Source organism: Oryza sativa, chromosome 5 (assembly GCF_034140825.1).
Source record: "Oryza sativa Japonica Group chromosome 5, ASM3414082v1".
Classification (NCBI taxonomy): Eukaryota; Viridiplantae; Streptophyta; class Magnoliopsida; order Poales; family Poaceae; genus Oryza; species Oryza sativa.
The window spans coordinates 23,726,964-23,746,554 of NC_089039.1; the positions used below are offsets into that span (position 1 = coordinate 23,726,964).

The 19,591-nt window shown below is 43.1% G+C and overlaps 1 protein-coding gene and 1 long non-coding RNA gene across 4 annotated transcripts; both read right to left on the bottom strand.

Moving 5' to 3' along the window:
- Positions 1-10,124: 10,124 nt before the first annotated feature.
- Positions 10,125-14,286, bottom strand: LOC4339121 (putative GPI-anchored protein pfl2). Of its 2 annotated transcripts, none has more exons than XM_026025633.2 (5): positions 14,126-14,286; positions 13,928-14,015; positions 13,000-13,123; positions 11,070-12,248; positions 10,125-10,869 (listed from the first exon to the last, which is right to left on the bottom strand). In XM_026025633.2, the coding sequence occupies exons 2-5, from the start codon at positions 13,972-13,974 to the stop codon at positions 10,447-10,449; spliced, it is 1,773 nt and encodes a 590-aa protein (XP_025881418.1). In that variant the 5' UTR covers positions 13,975-14,015; positions 14,126-14,286; the 3' UTR covers positions 10,125-10,446. The 2 variants fall into 2 exon arrangements, with proteins under 2 accessions (XP_025881418.1, XP_015640265.1); XM_015784779.3 differs by having other exon boundaries at positions 14,109-14,286.
- A 1,638-nt stretch (positions 14,287-15,924) lies between these two features.
- On the bottom strand, positions 15,925-19,403 carry LOC107281127 (uncharacterized). Of its 2 annotated transcripts, none has more exons than XR_010741394.1 (3): positions 19,237-19,403; positions 16,996-17,161; positions 15,925-16,708 (listed from the first exon to the last, which is right to left on the bottom strand). It is a non-coding gene; the product is annotated as an uncharacterized lncRNA (long non-coding RNA). The 2 variants fall into 2 exon arrangements; XR_010741395.1 differs by having other exon boundaries at positions 16,032-16,705.
- Positions 19,404-19,591: the final 188 nt, after the last annotated feature.

Below are 19,591 nucleotides of genomic sequence, written 5' to 3' on the forward strand. Positions count from 1 at the left end.
CTCCCTCTGGTTCTATATTAATTGACGTTTTGGACAAGGTTGAGGTTAAACTTTTATAACTTTGACCATCAATAACTTTAAAAATATTTAGTTTCAAGAAACTAGAAAAACATATATAGATTTGTCTTTCAAAACACTATAATAAAAGTAAACATGCATTAATTTATTGTATATATTATAATAGAAAAATAAGGTTAAAGGTATATCTTGTAGAGTATGTCATTGTCCAAAGCGTCAATTAAAATAAAACCGGAGGGAGTAACTAATTAAATATAAGCTTTTTTAAAAAATATAGATTAATATTATTTTCAAAAATAATGTTTCTTAGACTTTTTTTTAAAAAAAATACTATTTAATAGTTTGGGAAGCGTGTACCTAAAAAACGAATAAAAACGAAAGTGTAGGGCCGGGGTTAAAAAAGCTGAGAGAAGAACACAGCTATGATCGTTTTGAAGTTCTTGTTATGATCGGCGGTGAGGGTTGTCGCAACCGTTGAGGCTGCAGTAATTCAAGATAGACATTTTTGTTGCAGCTCCAGCCGTTGTTGCAGCAATAGCTTGCGAACACGTTCGCTGAATGTGAATGACGATGGAAGACGGATGAAAGTGAGTTTATTATTAAACTTTTTTCTAAGAAAGAGTTTATGATAAGTATTACTCCCTCCATTTTAAATTGATCTATATATTTCATAGGTATACCAAGACCAAAAAAAAGCTAATAACTTTCTCATACTATATTTACTCTAACAACAAACTCAATGCATGCATCATTCCCACTATTTCCTAGCCAATAGCAAATTAAGATATTGCATGTAGATTATAAATATTTGTATGCATGGATGCATCAATGTCCATTTACTCCAATACACAAAATAACAAATAGAATTAATAAATAAACACAAATATGTAGATTATTTAGAAATAACCTAAAAAAATTATATATATATATATATATATATATATATATATATATATATATATAAATTTGGAATGGAGGGAGTATTAGATGGATAAGTTGATTTGAAAAAAGTTCTCTAAGGAGTACTCTACTAGTGATGAAGAAAGTTCTTGAATAACCACATTATAAAGCGGGTGCGTGATAATTAGGTAGCCATAATGAAAAAGTACGGGCCCTTTAAATGGGCGCATTTAGTACTCATCACTCTATCAACCTACTCCCTCCGTCTCAAAATAAGTGCAGCTATGGTTTTCAGCGCTCAACTTTAATCATTCGTCTTATTTGAAAAATTTTTTAAAAAAATTAAAAACATAAGTCACGAGTAAAGTACTATTCATGTTTTATCATCTTATAACAACAAAATTGCTAATTATAAAAAAAATTCAAATAAGACGGACGATCAAAGTTGGACGTGGAAACTCATGGCTGCACTTATTTTGGCGCGGAGGTAGTACTAATCTCTGGAAGGTACAGCAGAATCTACTTAAGCTGTACAACATGTGTAGTTTCATTCGATGTCTGTTCTTTTGTTTTGCTAGTTTGCTCTTCGCTAGTCAGATTAGAACTTGAATTTTAAGAAAAAAAAATAAAACTTAATGTAGAATTGATTTTGAAGTTTTTTTATTGTAGTTTATTTTTTTCATTTGCTTTTAAATCACTAAAAAGTATAAAAGTCTTATCCATAAATAAGGGTAGCTATATTTATGATGTCATATTTTCTTAAAATAATAGTTAAATCGTTTATACATGGTATATACTTACACTATAATTACACGGTAAATTATAAATCTTACTCTATAATTATATTGTAAGATCCAATATTTATACTGTAGTTTTTCAACATAATATGTAAGAAAATTAGCGCGGTGTTTAGTTTCGAAATATTTCTTCAAACTTCCAATTTTTCCATCACATCAAAACTTTCATATACACATAAACTTCCAACTTTTCCGTCACATCGTTCCAATTTCAACCAAACTTCCAATTTTGGCGTGAACTAAACATAGCCAGGATTAAAAGTAGTTTATTATTTACTTGGAAGAGGAGATATGAGAAATAAAAGCATATTTACATAGAGAAGAGAAAGAAATCACATAGAAAATAATAACTAAAATAAAGTGGAAAACGTAACACTGAATCTGTTCTTAAATTGTTAATAAGCTCTTTCACTTATAATAAGATTGTGTTCGGAAGGAGGGGTTGGGAAGCCCTCTACTCTGACGCACATAATGAATGCATGATTAATTAAGTACTCTAGTATAATATTAGCTAAAAATATTTAAAAATAGATTAATGTGAATTTTTAAAGCAATTTTCGTATAGAATTTTTAGTAAGAAGAAACGTATCGTTTAGCAGTTTGTAAATCGTGCGTATAAAAAACGACAAATGTAGAGTTGAGAAAGTAGACAAATGTAGAGTTCAGTTCAGTGAAACATCCCTTGGTCTGAACTCTGCAGACTGCACTCTTGCAGTGGCTGTGGCTCTGAACTTTTCGACAGATAAGCAGTTAGTACGAGTACATTGTTTAAATGGAGTGCCTGTCGACTTAGACTTTATTAAACCACATCTTGAGTTCGAGAGATCAATCATCAATGTGTGCACTGGGCACTGCTCCTGCTAATCGCTGCTACATTAGTTGCTCAATTACTATACATCGTCCTCGTTAGGACAGGCGAATTGGTATGCTGCTGTGCGCGTAGTACGTATCCAGCTCCGATCCACAGAGAAAAGGTCCACGAAACATGCACTAATTATGAGGTTAGTAGGCACCCAGTACGACGAGGGAGAGAGAGATCGCGTGCAATCGCATCCAGCTCTGTGCAAGCAACGGGATCTACACCCAGACCTCGTGGTCACTGGTCGATCAGCACATGGACAACCTCACACCAGATTCTCTTTTTTTTTTCTCCTTCCAAGTGCCCAATTAAGCTGGGCTTTGTTACGCCCTGTTTAGATTCTCCAAAACAGTAAAAGTTTTACTATTTTGGACCTAAACACTAGTAGTAAAAGTTAGCAATTTGCCATTTGCTATTTGCTAGTTCATAATAGTAAATTGTGCTAAAAAGTGTTTTGGGATCTCTCTCTCTATACTAAAAAGTGCTAGAATGGTAAAAGTTTAGGATGCATCTAAACACCAACTAGTACTTTTGCAATGACAAAACTTTTGCCATTTACCATTTACCATTCCGAATGGATCTAAACATGCTCTTACTCTCCGTCTTTTGTGTGGGTACCCAATAATGTAATACTCAAACACTCACTCTACTTTTATACGACGTTATTGATTTCTAGACATGTATTTGATCATTCGTCGAAGACACTCACGAATACGTCCCTTCAATCGACAAACAGATAATATCATCAAGAATGACGAAGATCATTGGATACGGCGAAGAAAACGTTGAAGATGACGAAGACCATAAGAGATGGCGAAGACCGTAGGATGTGATAAAAGCCCATCATCAGATCGTCCGAGTGGGCGACCGGAGGTGATAGAAATCCTCAAAAACCATGCTTCCAGCATTGCCTTTTATGGTTTACAGAGGTTGGTATATTAGGGCCTGTTTAATTAGTTGGATATATACCACGATTCATTATTGCTTTACCAAACATTTTGCAGCGTGTTGTCATGAATTATGTGGCACAAAATTTAGTTGTTGTAAAGAGTGTGGTACTTTTATAGATACACTTGATATGTAGTTTTAATCATATGATTCCATATTCAATCTTTAACATGCTTGTAATTTTTTTAAGAAAAATACTTTTTTGGGGGGTATGTTGTACGTTTAGCTAGTGTTGTGATATGGTATCAAATCAAACTAAGGTCCCGTTCTTTTATCCAACAAGAGTGGATGAAGATTAAGATTTTCGTAGCACATTTTTCAAATTGCTAAACAATACGTTTTGTGCGAAAACTTTCTATATGAAAGTTGCTCTAAAATATCATATTAAGCTATTTTTTAAATTTATAATAATTAAAACTCAATCAATAATATGTTAATACCAACTCGTTTTACATAAAAAAAATTAATCTTCATCACCATCTTCGTCTTCGGGTGTGTTTAGTTCACGCTAAAATTGGAAGTTTGGTTGAAATTGGAATGATGTGACGGAAAAGTTAAAAGTTTGTGTGTAGGAAAGTTTTGATGTGATAGAAAAGTTGGAATTTCGAAGAAATAGTTTGGAATTAAACTCGGCCGAATCATGTTAAGAAGAAAAGAACGTCACCTAAACTTAGCCCTTGTTTAGTTCCCAATTTTTTCTTTAAAATTTTAACTTTTTCATCACATCAAAATTTTCCTACACACGTAAACTTCCGTCACATCGTTCCAATTTCAACCAAATTAGCAATTCTTATGATGGATCCGACGAGTGGCTGCGGGAAAAGGTTGAAGGCTCTGATCGTTGTCTGAATGCTGCGTCGCTGATCAAAAGGCTCTGTCAGTGACAACAGTGAAATGGACGAGACGCATGTAGTTGTACTGATGCCGCTGACGCCTGCTTTGTCAAGGACTCAAGGTCAAAGCGGTAGTTTGAGGAATCCCAAGCACAGCACAATCATATCACATCACATCTCACTTTTTTTTTGGGGCTTCCTGGATTTAGGCCCGATTTTATAGACTATTAGTGTATCAATAATTAAGTTTTAATTATTTTAAACTTAAAAAATATATTTATCTGATATTTTAAAATATTTTTTATAGAAAAATTTCGTGTAATATAAATCTTTCAGCAGTTTTTTAATCAATTTTTAGCAGTTCAAAAAACGTGTTAACGAAATTAGATAAAATCTGTACTGTCATCACCGAAATGCTAATGATGCAATCGCCGGTTTGGAGTAGGTCGCGTGTACTGATCGCGTCAGCCTGACGTGTGATACTGATGTACTAGCCATTAGTATTAGGGACAATTGCACATTTGATCTTATTTTGAAGTCTAACTACCAATTTAACTCTGTTTTTGTCACTTTGCTTATTTGACTCTCTTTTTTAAAACCGAAGCTACACTTTGACCCTCTTCTGTTAAGAACAGAATATTTCACGGTGTTAACAAAAAGCCCAAAATACCACTTCTACCCTTGCTTATTTGACATTATTCTCCCAAAATTCGTTTGTCACGGGGCAAGCTTCACGCGTGCTGGCGCCGGCAGTCGTCGTAGCCGAGCCACCGCCACCGCCGGCCGTCGTCCTCGTCGACGAGCGAACGTCGCCCCTCCGCAGCTACCGCCAAGCCGCCACCGGTGGTCCTCCTCGTCACCGAGCCAACGCCGCCCGTCGTCGCCAGCGGCAGCCCTCCTCGTCGTCGAGCAGCTGCCCCTCCACCGCCGCTCCTCCGCATCCACCGCCAGCGGCGACCCTCCGCGTCGCGCCGCCAAGCCGCCGCTCCTCCGCAGCCGCAGCTACCGCCGGCCCTCCTCGTCGCCGAGTCGCCGCCTCTCCTCCGCATCCGCCGCCAGCGGCGGCCTTCCTCGTCGCCGAGCGCCGCTCCTCCTCATTCGCCGCCAGCGGCGGCCCTCCGCGTCGCGCCGCCGAGCCGCCCCTCTGCCGCTACAGCTGCCGCCGAGCCGCCGCTGATAGAGGATAAGAATGATAGATGATAGAGAGAGAGAGGATAGGAATGAGTGATAGAGGATAGATTGACGTATTAAGGGGCATTTTCGTCATTTAGGATTGTAAATTCTTGTTTTCTATTTTTTCTAAGTGAAATACTCACAGTGTAGTGAAAGTAGGGTCAGACGGCAACTTCAAATTGAAAAAACATGGTCAAATAAACTTAGAAAAGTTTAGTCAAATTGGTAGTTAGACCTGAAAATAGGGTCAAATGAGCAATTGTCCCTTAGTATTATGTTGTTAAGTTGTTGTAGCTTAATTTAGAACCGTTCATATGTAGTAGCTCACTCATGGAAAATGTGTTGGTAGAACCGTGATAAACCATAAGGGGCCTTTGTGGTTCGTGGCCAAGACGTCTGGTTGGTGATCAGTTGCTCTTGGTTCATAAATACCTTGGGTGTCAACATGCAGCAAGAGGACAAGGAAGAAAACAAGGCTAGCGACCTAGCATTGCATGGGAAGGTTTGTCTTCACCCCTAATTAGGAAGCTAGCAGCTTCTTTTAATCTTAAGCTTTTCAAATAATTTAGAGTTTTATTTTGTACTCCTTTAAAACGCAAGATTGCGACACATGAAAAAAATGTCATGCTCATTGAAGTCCTGTGGAATTTCGAAACACATGAAAGTTTTAGAACCGTGGTTTGATTCGGACACATGAATTTAAGACATGGGAAAATATGGAGTGAGAACTCATGCTTATTTTCCTTTAAAATTGCTTTAGAGAATGGCTTATTTCATAGGAATTTTAAAGGAATTGGTAAAAAAACAATCCAATTTCTCATAGGATATATATAAGTCCTTTATAATTCATATATTTTTCTTTTGTTTCAAAGGGGATCTCAAATCATGACAAGATTAAATTTCATAAAACTACATATATTTTGATCAACCTATCACAAAACACGAGTCTAAGGTGATGTATCGCAAAACAGTAGATTTAGCACTAAATTTATCATAAAACTACATATTTAAGGTCAACTATCACAAAACTACAGATTTAATATTGAAGTTACCACAAAACTACATATTCTAAGTTTAGATCCCTTAGCACTATCATTATGTTAGAGCTATAAACATTGTAGTTTTATGATTAAACAGGTACTAAATCCATAGTTTTATGATAAATTTACTACTTAATCTTTATTTCTTTGGCACTCTATCTTGAATTTGTAGTTTATAATAAATTTCACGTTAAATCTATTTTGTGATACAACACCTTAAATATGTAGTTATACAATAGTTTGATTGAAGAACCTGTAGTTTTGTGAAATTTACTTTTTGGAAAACATATAGTTGTAGAATTTAAAGAACAAACCCTTTTTTTTTCTAGATTCCCACATTATCTGAAGCTTCTCTAAGGTCATTTCCAGTGGAGAGTTTCAACTCACCGTTACCAAGAGTGCCATGTCATCTAAAAAGGTCTATACAAATGAAATAAGATCTCCAATGTACAGTTTCATTTTGCGGTTTCACGGGTTTGTCATAGCATTTAATAGTGATACATGTGAATATGTGATTACATTTGGATGAGATGAAACACTCTAGCCTCCAATGCTAGTTTCAACCAGTTTCATAGTCTTTGAAACATGATACACTCAGATGAAACTCTTTCCCTCTCTCTTCATAATTATTTCTCCATGTCATCAAATTATTTATGTGATATCTCATTTATTAAGAATAAAACTCCAATGAAACTATTGATGAGATTAGCCTAACCAGGAGTCCAAGACGTGTATGTTAATGCGTCAGCCCAGGGGCGGACGCATTAAAAAAATTGACTGGGGACATACATAACTCATATTACAAGTTAAGTAGAAAGCTAAGTGAAACTCACGGGCATACATAACTCATATAACAAGTTAGAAAGCTAAGTGGAGCTCACCTCATACAAACTTATAAAAACTTTGAGATATTACATTATAAAAATTGTCCATTAACTCCCTTATCAGATCATGACAAGGATGATTAGATAGAGCATTGAAGGGAAACCTACTGCCCTAGAGAGTCATCCTCATCAATTATTGACTGCATGAGAGGGAGATATCAGTACGCACCGAGTGATACAGAGATCAGCAGGCCCAACGTGCCACAACTTCTTCATGGATGGAGTGCGCCGTGCAGAACAACGTCGACGGTGAGTGATCAAGGAAGCGGCGAAGGTGAAGTGCGGTCTACGGAAGCAAAATAGATGGGGCGAGATGATGATGGGCTCGCTTGTCTCTTCCCATTTCCTAATCCCTAGTTTATGGATTTGCCAGTTGGGGGATTGAGAGAAGGGGAACGGACATTCGAAGCCTAAACATGCACGCATTTGCGTGATGGAAGGAGCAGAAAAAAGGAGTGGGGTTCTTCTTCCCAATTAGAGTGGGGGCCCATAGGTCATACAATTAGGGACATATCTAATGAGTGTAATTTTTGACTACGGTCCAAGGCCCCCATTGATTATACGTTAAATCTGCCCCGGTCAGCCAATGAAGAAAAGAGAGCCCAAGGAGAAGGCAGCAGCAGTTTCAGCCGTTGATGGTTCAACCGTGGATGAGATTAGCCTAACCGGCGGGACGGCGGCTGGGTGCGGCAGTGGTGGTGTCGGTGCCAGCTTGGTGGTCGGGCAGAAGTGCCGCACGGCGACTGGGGCCTTCCCCAGCCAGCAGACGGCGGTGGCGGCATGAGAACTCCTCCCCGGCCCGTGAGGCGGAGGTGAGCAACTTCCAGAGTTGCGGATAGTGGAGGCTACGGGGCCCCTTCCGGCGGCGACGATGGGGCTCCTCCCGGTGGCAAGCAGCCTTTGCGTCAGTCCCTAACAGCGAAGCTCTTTGCCAGCCTACAGGCGGCGTTGGCAACGGGTACATGTGGGCCTCTGCCACAGGTCTTCCGCCCGGTTGGTCGGCGAGAGGTATCCAGGCGCTCGCTGGCTCGGTTGTTGATGGCAACTCCTTTTTCGTGGAGGGACTTGGCGGCTGTGGTGCTGGAAAGTAGGCCACCTCGGCGTGCGGCAATGGGCTAGGACGATTGCTTCCACACCAGCAGACGTGCATGTAATTGTCGACGCTGGGACTGCTCTAGCACTGATAGCTTGGTGGTGACCAAGGCGAAAGCCCGGACGATGACGCCTACGGTGTCGTTCCCTCCTTGGAGGTGTCTTGGGTATCTCCCCATCCTATCGTGTTTCGATTATCCGGGTGTAAACCTAGTTCATTCTTGAGTCGGCGATGGCAGTTGAGTTTGGCGTCGTGTCCTTCTTGAAGGCATCGTCGAGTAAATCCTTGGTAGTCCTTAGCTTTACCTTGCATTGATACCTAAGAATGGTTTTTGGGAAGTCGGAGCTGCAGCGTCGAGACGTTTGATGAGCTTGGCAACGACAACTCGAAGCTATGCTTGGTTTCAGTTGCGGTTTGGCTGTTGTCCTTTGGGAAGTCGGAGCTGCTGCAGGATTGCAAGCTCGACAACGATGACTTAAGTTGGACCGCGTGAATTGCTTTTTGTTTCAGTGTAGGGTAGCGAGTTTTTGGGTTTGCAAGGCTTGTCAGTCTGTCCTGGGTGTGCACAATTGACTGGTGGTCATGAAGTCAGAGTTGCGGCATCAGCGGGGCGTAACGTGTGACAACAATGACATGAGCTCTTTTGAGTTGTGCTTTGGCTTGGGTCGGGTTGGGTCGGTGCCCTGACCTGGTGTTTCTTGGCGAAGTCGGAGTCGCCCGATCACATGGATAATGATGTGATGACAATAACACGTCGTGCCTTACTAGGGTGGGGAGTTCTGTTTCCTTCTTGCTTGCTGCTTGGCTTTACCGTTCTTGTGTTGAGCAGCGTTGTTGAGTGTTGTGCTTGGCTAATGTTTTGTCGCCGTGGTAGTTTAGGTTTCTTGGAGTGTTTATTGTAGTTGTGGTTTTTACCCAGTTTTCTTTAATTAACTGTGCACCGTAAAGTTTGGTCTTATTTTCTCCTTAAAATAAGACACCTTATTATATATAAAACGCCGGCAACAATCGGCCGTTCCAAAAAGAAAAAAAAAAGCCGTGGATCGGCATGGGAAGGGAAGATAGCCCAAGACGCGGCCTCTCGCCGGTGGGCTCTTCAGTTCCCACCTACGCTGAGCGCGACGCGTGCCGTGCCGTGCACGGGCCGGGGCCGGGGAGATGGCCGGGCCAGCCTCGACTTCAATGCGTTCTCAACTTCTCATGCTGTCCCGTCCCAGCACGACGCACCGTCTCGTGTTTTATCACACGGGTCACTAGCATGGGTGATGGAAGCAGCTGCGAGCTTGACACAGGGTTCCAAAATGTGACTGGTCACCGGATACTGCTTAATACACGATGACCGCTCGTTCACTGACGACAACGACAAACGATGAAATTCAGATAAATTTTAACAAATTAAATTGACTTTTTTTAAAACATAGCTGGCCTACCGAGTGGATAAGAGTATATAAGACCAATAAACCGGACCACAAATTATATTACTACAGACTATTTTGGGAGCCTGAAACCGTAGTTGCTAAAGGCTTCCCTAGACAGGGTCTCCATCGCATTTGGCAACCCTGGTTGGTTTGACAAGATATAACATCCATGAGAAACCAATGGCATTACAATAACTTACAAATCTTTACTGTTTTTATCAATTCCTATACTCTTGTGGATTCTCAGTACAACAGTACGTGGAAACCAATCCCTACTCCAGGGATAAATTAAATGAGCCACACCCCACAATCTCTCCGTCTTATATCGGTAAAGTAAAATATTACCAGCAGAGTATTGTACCCAAGGGAAGAGCGTGTAGAACCTGAAACAGAACCAAACAGAAAACATATGGAATGGCATACACATCTTGCAAAGCAGACCATGGAACAGCAGATTTACAGGCAGCGGCAACCGTGCATTCGTCATAGCGGGCTGAAGGGCTCTGGGAGCGGCTCGAACCGGTGGTCGAACAGTGGGCTCTGGTCGGGCTTGCTGTCGTCGAAGCCGTGCAGCCAGCTCGTGTTCCTCACGTCCTCCCTCAGCAGCATCGCCTCGTAGCGCGAGCTGCCGTACATGTCCAGCTCGCTCAGCGTCTCCTTGCCTCCGATGCTTCCCCGGTCGGGTGAGTCGGTCGAGCTGCCACCGTTGCGCGAGAGAGCCCCATTGGAGTCCCCGGAGAAGTGCCCGTTGGTGCTGCCATTGTCGGCGTAGTGCCGGTGGTCTCCGTTTGAGATGGTGTGCCCAGGATCTGACATTCGAGCTGGCCTGCCCTTGCCGGCGGTTGAGCGGATGCTATGCGGGAAGAGGGATGCGCCACGGATTCCACCCAAGTTCTGCCGAATGTCCTGTCACAAGTTCAAGGAGTAATGTTAGCTTCTTTGAACTTGTGATTTGCGTATGGCAAGAAAAGGCACTGCAACACAGTCATGGTTCATGCAATGTCGAATCAAATGTACATGACAAATTCTGGCTAAATGCAAACAGAATCCTAACTGGTTCAAAGCAGGGTTTTACTAATCTGATGGAAACACAGGAAGAAACGTACCATGTGCCTGATTGCCATGTCAAGTGACTTCTTTGACATCGTCATCCCAAATCCATTATCTGTCCCTGTGGCAGGCCTGGAGACTTTACTAGGTTGACTATCCACAGTAGACCTCTCACTCTGTCTGTTTTGGCGTCCATTTGTGAGAGTAGGTGTCCTGGATGGTGCATCAGAAAATTTACTTCGACTCATAGCAGGCACAGACACCTTCTTTACAGGAGCTGAGGCAGCTGATGGTTCAGTATTTGAGGTTGATCTTACTCCTAAAGCCATGCCTGGCCGTGATCTACCAGCAGATAGTGGCCGTTCAGGCAGTTTTGTCCTAAGATTTGGTGGTGTTTCATTTGGAAAATCAGGGATATCAAGTGGACGAACTGGAGCTCGAGGTCGTGGACCAGGGGAACTTGGACGAGATGACGGAGCCGATGAAGGTGCTGAGTTCCGGCCACCATTTGCTGCAGGTCGATTGATAGATGATGTCAAGCTACTGATGCTAGAACTCCGCCCAACAGAAGGCGAGCGACCAACAGCAGGGGCCGATGAGCGCATTGCAGGCTGGCGTGTAGGTGTGGATGAACGTGAGCTGGAGCGGCTCATTGAAGGAACTGTACTTGAAGACAATGAGGTGGCACGGCTTATCCCAGGTACATTACTTGAGGATGAGCCAGGACGGCTTGTTGCAGATATTGTAGATGCATTTGAGCGACTTGTTGCAGAAATTGTAGATGCACCTGGGCGGCTCATTGCAGGAATTGCACCAGAAGATGAATTGGGCATAGCACGTGATCTAGAGGTTGGCGTTGATGGCCTTGAATTTTGAGCGGATGTGGTCCTGGCAGCAGCTGAGTCGCTTGTAGAATTGGCTGTTTGACGAGTTCTCACAGGAGTAGATGGGCGAGTTTTGGTTGGTGTAGATGGACGAGTTTTAACAGGAGTGGAGGACCTTGCTGGAACAGGGCGTGAAGCTGCAATTGATTGCTTTGGTGCAACAACAGTGCTGCTTCGCCTACTTGGGGTTGTAGGTCTTGAGCTGACGGAGGAAATGCTTGTATTGAGAACTGCTGTCCTGTTGGAGCTAGACATGAGAGTGGACTGAATAGAAGGGCGAGTGACAGAGTTACTTCTAGCTGGTCTAGTGGGAGCTGTAGAATGACCATTCTCTGTTTGAGATACTGAAAGCTGCAAAACAACGTAGTTTGACATAAAAATGCTAATTATAACCAAGATTAATCAAGGAGGAGAAAAAAAAGCCCCGAGAGTAATTATGCAACTACTGCCTAGGTAGTTCGAGTAGGTAGAGAAGCAAGAAACGTGTTATCACCAGACTCCCTGGTTTGGGTGGTCTTCAATTCCAATATGCAATTCATTAAATAAAGTTGTTTTTGTATCTAGTTGTGGCATATATTGGGAAATACTTCAATGCATTGTTCATTATTGAAATCTAATGTGAAACCTTCAATTGCTAACAATGAGTAAATTTTTCCCTCGAAGAAATAAAATGACAATAACATTGAAAGCTTTTCAGATCAAAACACTTATTTGAATATCAGCTGCATCCCATTTTTCTACACTGGTTAAGACTTAAGACTATGTGTCATTAATGAAAACTTAACAGGAAAACAGGTTGTAGGAGCTCAAAATGTTTCATACTACCAAAGATCATGCAGCCAAAGAAAAAGGATGCATAGCCCAGACAGCAACTATTCATCAGAGATATATATCTGGAGGTATTGATCCCTAAACTGAGTGTTGTTACAATGCAACATGGATAAAATTGTTCCTTATTTCTTTAGAAAATTGGGTACAGGTTGTCACTGAAACTACGAAATTAGAAGTATATCTGCAGAAAAAGAGCCTTAAACTAGATTGCAAAAGCAAATCTCCAAAATTTAGCACGTCCATTCTAATACAAATAATACATAGTACATACCCTCGACGCTCTGGTGGTTGACGATGATCTAGTGGCAGTGCGCTTAGGTAATATATTTGGGGATGGTGTTTTCTCAGCAACCTCCAGTACAGGACAACGGGGTGTCCCAGGGGGAGTAAGAAGCCTGAGAAGAGCATCACAATTTATGTTTCATTATAGTAGAAACAAATGCTAAACATGTATGGACTAGAGGAACAGACAACCAATCAAGCAAGAAACCATATAGTTACTACAAGCTTTTAAAATACTATAGAAAACAACCAAAACAGATTGATTATGTTTTCACAGCAAAAAGTCATAAGCGATTACAATTATATATTGTGGGAACAACATATTAATGGCACATTTGGCCCAAAAATAAATCTTTCTTTTCGTGGCATGCTCCTGCTAATATCCCCAAATTAGTATCAGCATATCTCCCCTAGTTTAACATCAAATTGGCCTTCCAAGGGAAGAGGAGCCCGTCCCCACAGGTTGCCTAACTGCCTATCCATCCAATTGCATATTTCATATATTTCACGTTTGCTCAGCACAGCGATTCAATTCCAACCAACTGCAATCACCAAGGCCATCCTTAACGAGAAACGATCACAACCATCACAACTACAACCGGAAGAGTGACGTTTCTGGGGGCAATGCAGCATATCCTCTTTTACGAAACAAACAAAAACATGTCACTCCAAGATCAAGCCTACTCAAACCACCCAAAACAAGCGTTCAGTACAAATCCAGCCCAAAACACGTCAATTCAAGTCAACCCAGCAGATTTAAAAAAAAATACAGCTACAACTTCACATAAACTTGTGCTGTACCAAATACACTACGAAGATCACCACACCGACAACAAAAGGAGATTAATCAAAATCAGCGAAGGTGAAACAAACAAAAAAAAAAGAAAGAAACTGAAGAAAACGAAATCGATGATCACCAGTCATAGTCGTTCTTGCCGACCTCCGCGCCCAGCAGGTCCTCCATCTCAGGAAAACCAAACCTCAGAGTTGCTCCCCCCGCTCAAACTGCAGCAACAAATCCACCCAACCAAAAGCATCAATAAAACCCCCACCTCCAAACTCCAAACCGAAGCAAAGCATTAGACCAAAAGCCGATACCACCAGCGCGCCGCTACCTCCAGCCACGAGCGAGCAACCCACCGAGCCGGATCCGCGCCCGGAACCTTCCAGAAGCTTCGATCCGATCCCTCACCCTCACCCCCAGACACACACACCCAACTTCCTCCAAGCTCCAACCAATGCCGCTCTCCCCTCCCCTCCCCTCCCCAGCCGCTGCCCCCTCGGCCTTTGCTTCCTCGCCGCCGACGAGATCCCCTACGGCGAGATCGCGGGGAGGGAGGAGGGCGGTGCGCGTGCGCGTCGTCGTCGCCTCTGCGTGAGCTGAGCTCCCCTCCTCCTCCTCCTCACGCTGCCTTGTGAAAGCTTTTGTTTTTGTTTCTCGCCGTAAAGGCTTTCGCGAATCGTGATCGCCCCCCGCGCGTGGGACCCGCTACGGTGACAATGGCGGGCGGGACCCACGAGGAGTTGGGCCCCACCTGTCGGTGAGGGTTGGGGGTGGCTTTGAAGGGTGGGCGCGGTGGCAAAGGGGGAGGGGTGGTGGTGGTGGAGTAAAGTATGCGGTAAGTCAGAGAGGCGAGAAGTCGGCGCGGGCGAGGTGTGGGAGTAGTGGGACCAGGGTGTGGTGGGGCCCACGTGTCAGTCGGTTTATGGTCTTGTGCAGTGAAAACTGAAAAGAAAAGAACAAATGTTTTCTTTTATCTCTGGAAAAGAAGGTACAGAGATGTTTGGTTGGGTTAGAGTAATCAGGTGGGTGGTCACTGCTCAGTGGATGATTTTGCTGCGATGATGATTATTACACCTTCCGTATCAAAATATAGTAACTTTTAACATTTAAAATTTATCTCAGAATATTACAACTTCTTCACATATCTTCTCTTTTCAACCAATCACAATCTTTCACCATTCAAATTCTCCACTAACTTTTTTTTCTCAATCAATCATAATTTTCTTCCATTTAATTCTACCTATTTTCTTCACACCCGTATTTAAGCCTAAAACTCTTTATACTACCTCCGTTTTGGAACGGAGATAGTACTACTAGATGTAACGTGATGTAATATAAACTTCTAAGTTCTAATATTGTATTCGCAAGGTTGGCACACTGGGCAATGGCTAATGGTGGTCAAATGAGGCCAACGTGCAGCAGCTTAACCCCGGAGCTAGATCCTAGAAGGTGCACGTGCACTCGGATCTCCTCCCCACGCCGTCCGATCGGAAACGAGCGTCTCAGATGATGCTTCCACTTCACATCATTACGGAGTACATCGCTAGCACTTACTCTCTTTCATGTTGGGGTTGGATCTAGCCTGGATCAAAGAACAAGGAGATCTCATCTCATCTGATCCGATCCGAGCCGTGGGCTAATTTCTGCCACATTTTTTCTAGGTTGTCAATTGTACTTCACTAATTGTATTCGTAGTGTTCCACCCCACCTGATACATCTTTTTTTGCCGTACGATTGGACGGTTTTAAAGTTTAAGAACCCGTGCAAAAGTGGTAAAGCAGCTTTGTGTTAGGGAGTAATCAGGGAAATTAAGGAGGCACAGTGTACAAAAACACGAACAGTGTACCGAACATGAGGTCCAGAACTCCAGATCTTCAGATCTTGGCAAATTGCAGAGTACTTGCGAGGATGGTCATGTACACTGAACAGTACAGCACTACCAACAATAATGTACATGTGGCCCCAACCCGAGTTGAAACCATCTGCATATGGTGGACAGTGCTGGTGTATTATGCACTGGATTACACTGACAAAAGGAATTTCCTTCCCAAGCTCATGCTCTGACAAAATTACAATGCCAAAAAATTACAAATGGAGGAGTCCCATAGATGTTCCTCCATTACAAAACCATGACTCAATTTACACCCATATTTTATTGATGTTCCATTTTGACGTTAATATATTTTATCGACCAGTTCACCCAAAAGTTTAAGCTCGCATATTCTTAACATGTCAAATGAAAACGAACTATCACTCATTTATAAAACCATGACTCAATTTACATCCATATTTTATTGATGTTCCATTTCGACGTTAATCTATATCATCGACCGGTTCACCCAAAAAGCTTAAGCTAAGCATCTTCTTAACATGTCAAACGAAAACGAACTACCACTCATTTCTGGGTGTGCAAATGTGAAAATTATGGAAGGGGAGGGCCATCCAGACCCATCATGGCAAGATGTGGTCACTTTCGGGCGCACACCGTAGGTTGGTGGCTGCATATCTCGGCCGGGGGCGGGAGGGCACCGGCGAGACGTTCGGTTGGGCGATGGCGACCCCGGTAGTTGCTGCATCATCGCCCAGGAGCCGGGCATATGGTGTGGGGGGGGCACTGCCTGCCCAGCACTGTGCCGGGATCTGGCTCCTCCTGCACGGCTGCAGTTCACGCGCAGAGCAGTGCCTGCCGCCGCTGCATCGCCAAGCTTCATCTGCTCATCACCTCGCCAGGAAATCCGGGAGGGGTGTGTGGTGCTCTCCAGTCCACAGTTCATCATCTCGGTCGTTAGGTGCTGTGGTCCTCTTCAGATGAGGGCAGAGCGAATGGAAGGGAGAAACGTTCATAATTGTTGATTGACCCAGATGCAGTGCTCTCCATGGCTCCATCTGTGCAGCTCACAGTTCGGTTCATCTGCTGCAACATTGAAAAGGATCTTGATTAATTTATCGCGATTTTCTAACGCATTAAGCAGTAATTTTGGAACAGTAATAGGAACAGAGGAAATAACTGGAGCAGATTTGTATCACATGAGTCTGTTCTTCTTTTTCTTTTTTTGTGAATGATGCATTAGCTGTCAAAGTTTCGAACCGGGTATTATAAAATGGAGAGGATGTTATAGTCAGTCAATTGTATAGCGCATCTAATCTATCCAGTTTCACAACTAATTATGCAGTAATCTACGTATTAAACAAAACAAATACCTGCTGATGCAGATGACTGGGAATCTTCGTTCATCAGTTATCAGTGGAAGAACTGCTGGCTCCTCATGTCAAACTTCTGGGGAGGATACATGTAACATGCAGTCAAGCCCGTCTGCACATGCCATGCGTTCCCTGATCACCGTCCTCCCATCGATAATGCATGGTCCTGCACTTGCAAAACTGTCTGTATTGGACGACAATGCAATCAGCCGTATCATTTTTGTCCTCTCAACTACAGGGGTAGAAAATAATACAAGTGCAGGCAGCAGTGCTAGCGCTGTGGATGTCATGGACCTGCATTGTTTCCATCTGATTACTGGAACCGAAAAACTGTCAGCTACAGGAGGAGAGGATAAGGTCCTAATTTGTCAGGGGGCCTTCATATTTTGTGCTCAATAGCCAACCAAAAGACAGTGAACTTATGTATTCTTCTAACACATAACATGGTGAAAACTATCATAAAACCCTAAAATAATGACATCATATGGTTAGTGCTGTACTTGTAAACGTGTCTTATTATAACAGCATTCCTGTAGTGCTTGCTTCTATCTGTTTCCAGATGTTAAATTGATTAACAAATGATGGATCCTGGATTGTACTTGGGAAGCCTTAGAAATTTGCAGTACTGCAAAACTACAGCCTCAATCATTGAGAACAAAGGAAGTACTTCACCAAACTTAAATATGTCAAAGGCAGGAAGACTTAGACCATATTTTTTCACCGGAAAGGAAAAAGCAAAAGCGACATCTTAGCTGTTGTTTGATGGATGATCTAGCTGAAAAATGATGGCACCTTCAAGTACCAGTTTCCTTGAAATGAGACATTAATCATTTGTGCTTGTGTGCCATTTCACTTTCCCAACTTTAGAATTTTTAGCAAGGCACCAACCCACCTAAATTATATATTTCACTCAGCGATCCAAAAGGTTGGCATTCAATAACAGAATGAAAAGAAGGAAAGGGGATATGTTACACCAACGTAACACTGGTTCAAGAAGAAGCTTATGTGAGGCATGAGAAATCCAGAGTTTCAGATGGTCATGCATGGCAATGTTGTCCAAAGCCATGTAATTGTGACAGTTTTCCAACCATCAACCACTATATCTACGTTGCTCTTGCCTCTCAAGCTGCAATAAACCACACAACCAGCTCACTACTGGCAGTTCGCCAACCCTGTGGACTGTGGAGTTTTTATTGACTATGAGGGATTCAAGAAAAAAAGTTACCCAATCCAGTTCCAGTCCAAAAAAGTAAACAGGACCAACTTAATCAATTTTTACCTTACATTCAAATGCAAACTCAGAAGATCAACAATGCTGAAGTACATGTTGACAGCCACTAGGAAAAAAAAGACTTCAATGACAAACCATAGAAGCAGAGTCTCAACGTCAATGGGGACTGGTTGTAAGCAAAAATACCCGAGACATCCACTACAGTCTACACAACACCACCAAACACAGCCCTGCAGTCTGCAGATGGACCGAGAAGCACACCATACTGACTTTGAGAATATAAATAAGTTTCAATTGGCAAAAGCATCGAGAATATTGCAAACTTTACCAGTCTAAAAGAAATATTGCAAACTTTACAACAAAGGCAGCAAGTAGCAACAATAAACTTGACCAAACACAGCATATCAAGGATTTTCTCTTCCTTTTCTAAACCGCAGGACCAAACAATGATGCAACTTTCCTTGGAGGGACACTGAACCATTACTTGCTGCATTATCATGGGTTTCCACAGTGCCGTGTGACTGCATGAGTGAGCACTGAGCAAAAGCCCACAAAAAAGAGCGGTCGAGTGATCTCCCTGTCTCCCAGTCCGAGATGACCACCAGATCAGTTTCAATGTCATGCCAGGTCAGTCGGCATCCATGAAGACTGCACTGCACTGTGAGGCCAGAAGATCACCGTGCAATCACTGAGAAATCAGCTTACCACTGAGTAATCACCGCCGCAGAGATGCATTGTAAAACGTAGGCCTGATCGGAATTTCCCCGAACACCTAGCATGCACGCGTGGGGTTGCCGGCACCAATGCTCAGATAGCGCAAATCCTACACCGAGTTCCAGACTACAAAAACCCTAGAAGAATCCCCTACCACAGCAAACTCCCTATCGCGACGAGCCGACGACCGGCATCACCCACCACGGGATATGGGAAGATCAAGCGGACGATGCGTTCGGTGAGCTCAGAGAGGACAAATTAAGACGATGGCGCAGGGGAGGAAAGCGCGTACGTACCAGCGCCTCCGGGGACCCCTCGTGCTTGCCCGAGCTCTGCCTTCACGCCGGAAAATATAAAAAAGGATCCGCCGCCGCCGCCGACGACGACGACGACGACGACGACGCAACCCCGCGGCGCGCGCCGGCAACCGTCGTCGTGGCCGTCGTTGCGCGCGTAATGGGCTATTTGGGTTGGGCCCATCTCTTGATACAAATAGTGGGCCGGCCGGCTTGATGAAACTGGGCCGTCCATCACCGAACGAACAGCCCACAGAAACCCCAAAAACCGAAAATCCAGAGTCGATCGAGAGCCCAAATCGAAGTCCAGATTTGGCGGGAAGGGCAACGACCGGTTCCCGCGCTCCTCTCCTCC

What these genes read in the sequence shown, in the direction of transcription:
- LOC4339121 (XM_026025633.2), bottom strand. Translation starts at nt 13,974, where the DNA reads ATGGAGGACCTGCTGGGCGCGGAGGTCGGCAAGAACGACTATGACTG. An exon ending in GGCAAGAACGACTATGACTG is followed by an intron (nt 13,124 to 13,927) that starts GTGATCATCGAT and finishes TGCTCTTCTCAG; the next exon opens with GCTTCTTACTCCCCCTGGGA. An exon ending in CAACCACCAGAGCGTCGAGG is followed by an intron (nt 12,249 to 12,999) that starts GTATGTACTATG and finishes GTTGTTTTGCAG; the next exon opens with CTTTCAGTATCTCAAACAGA.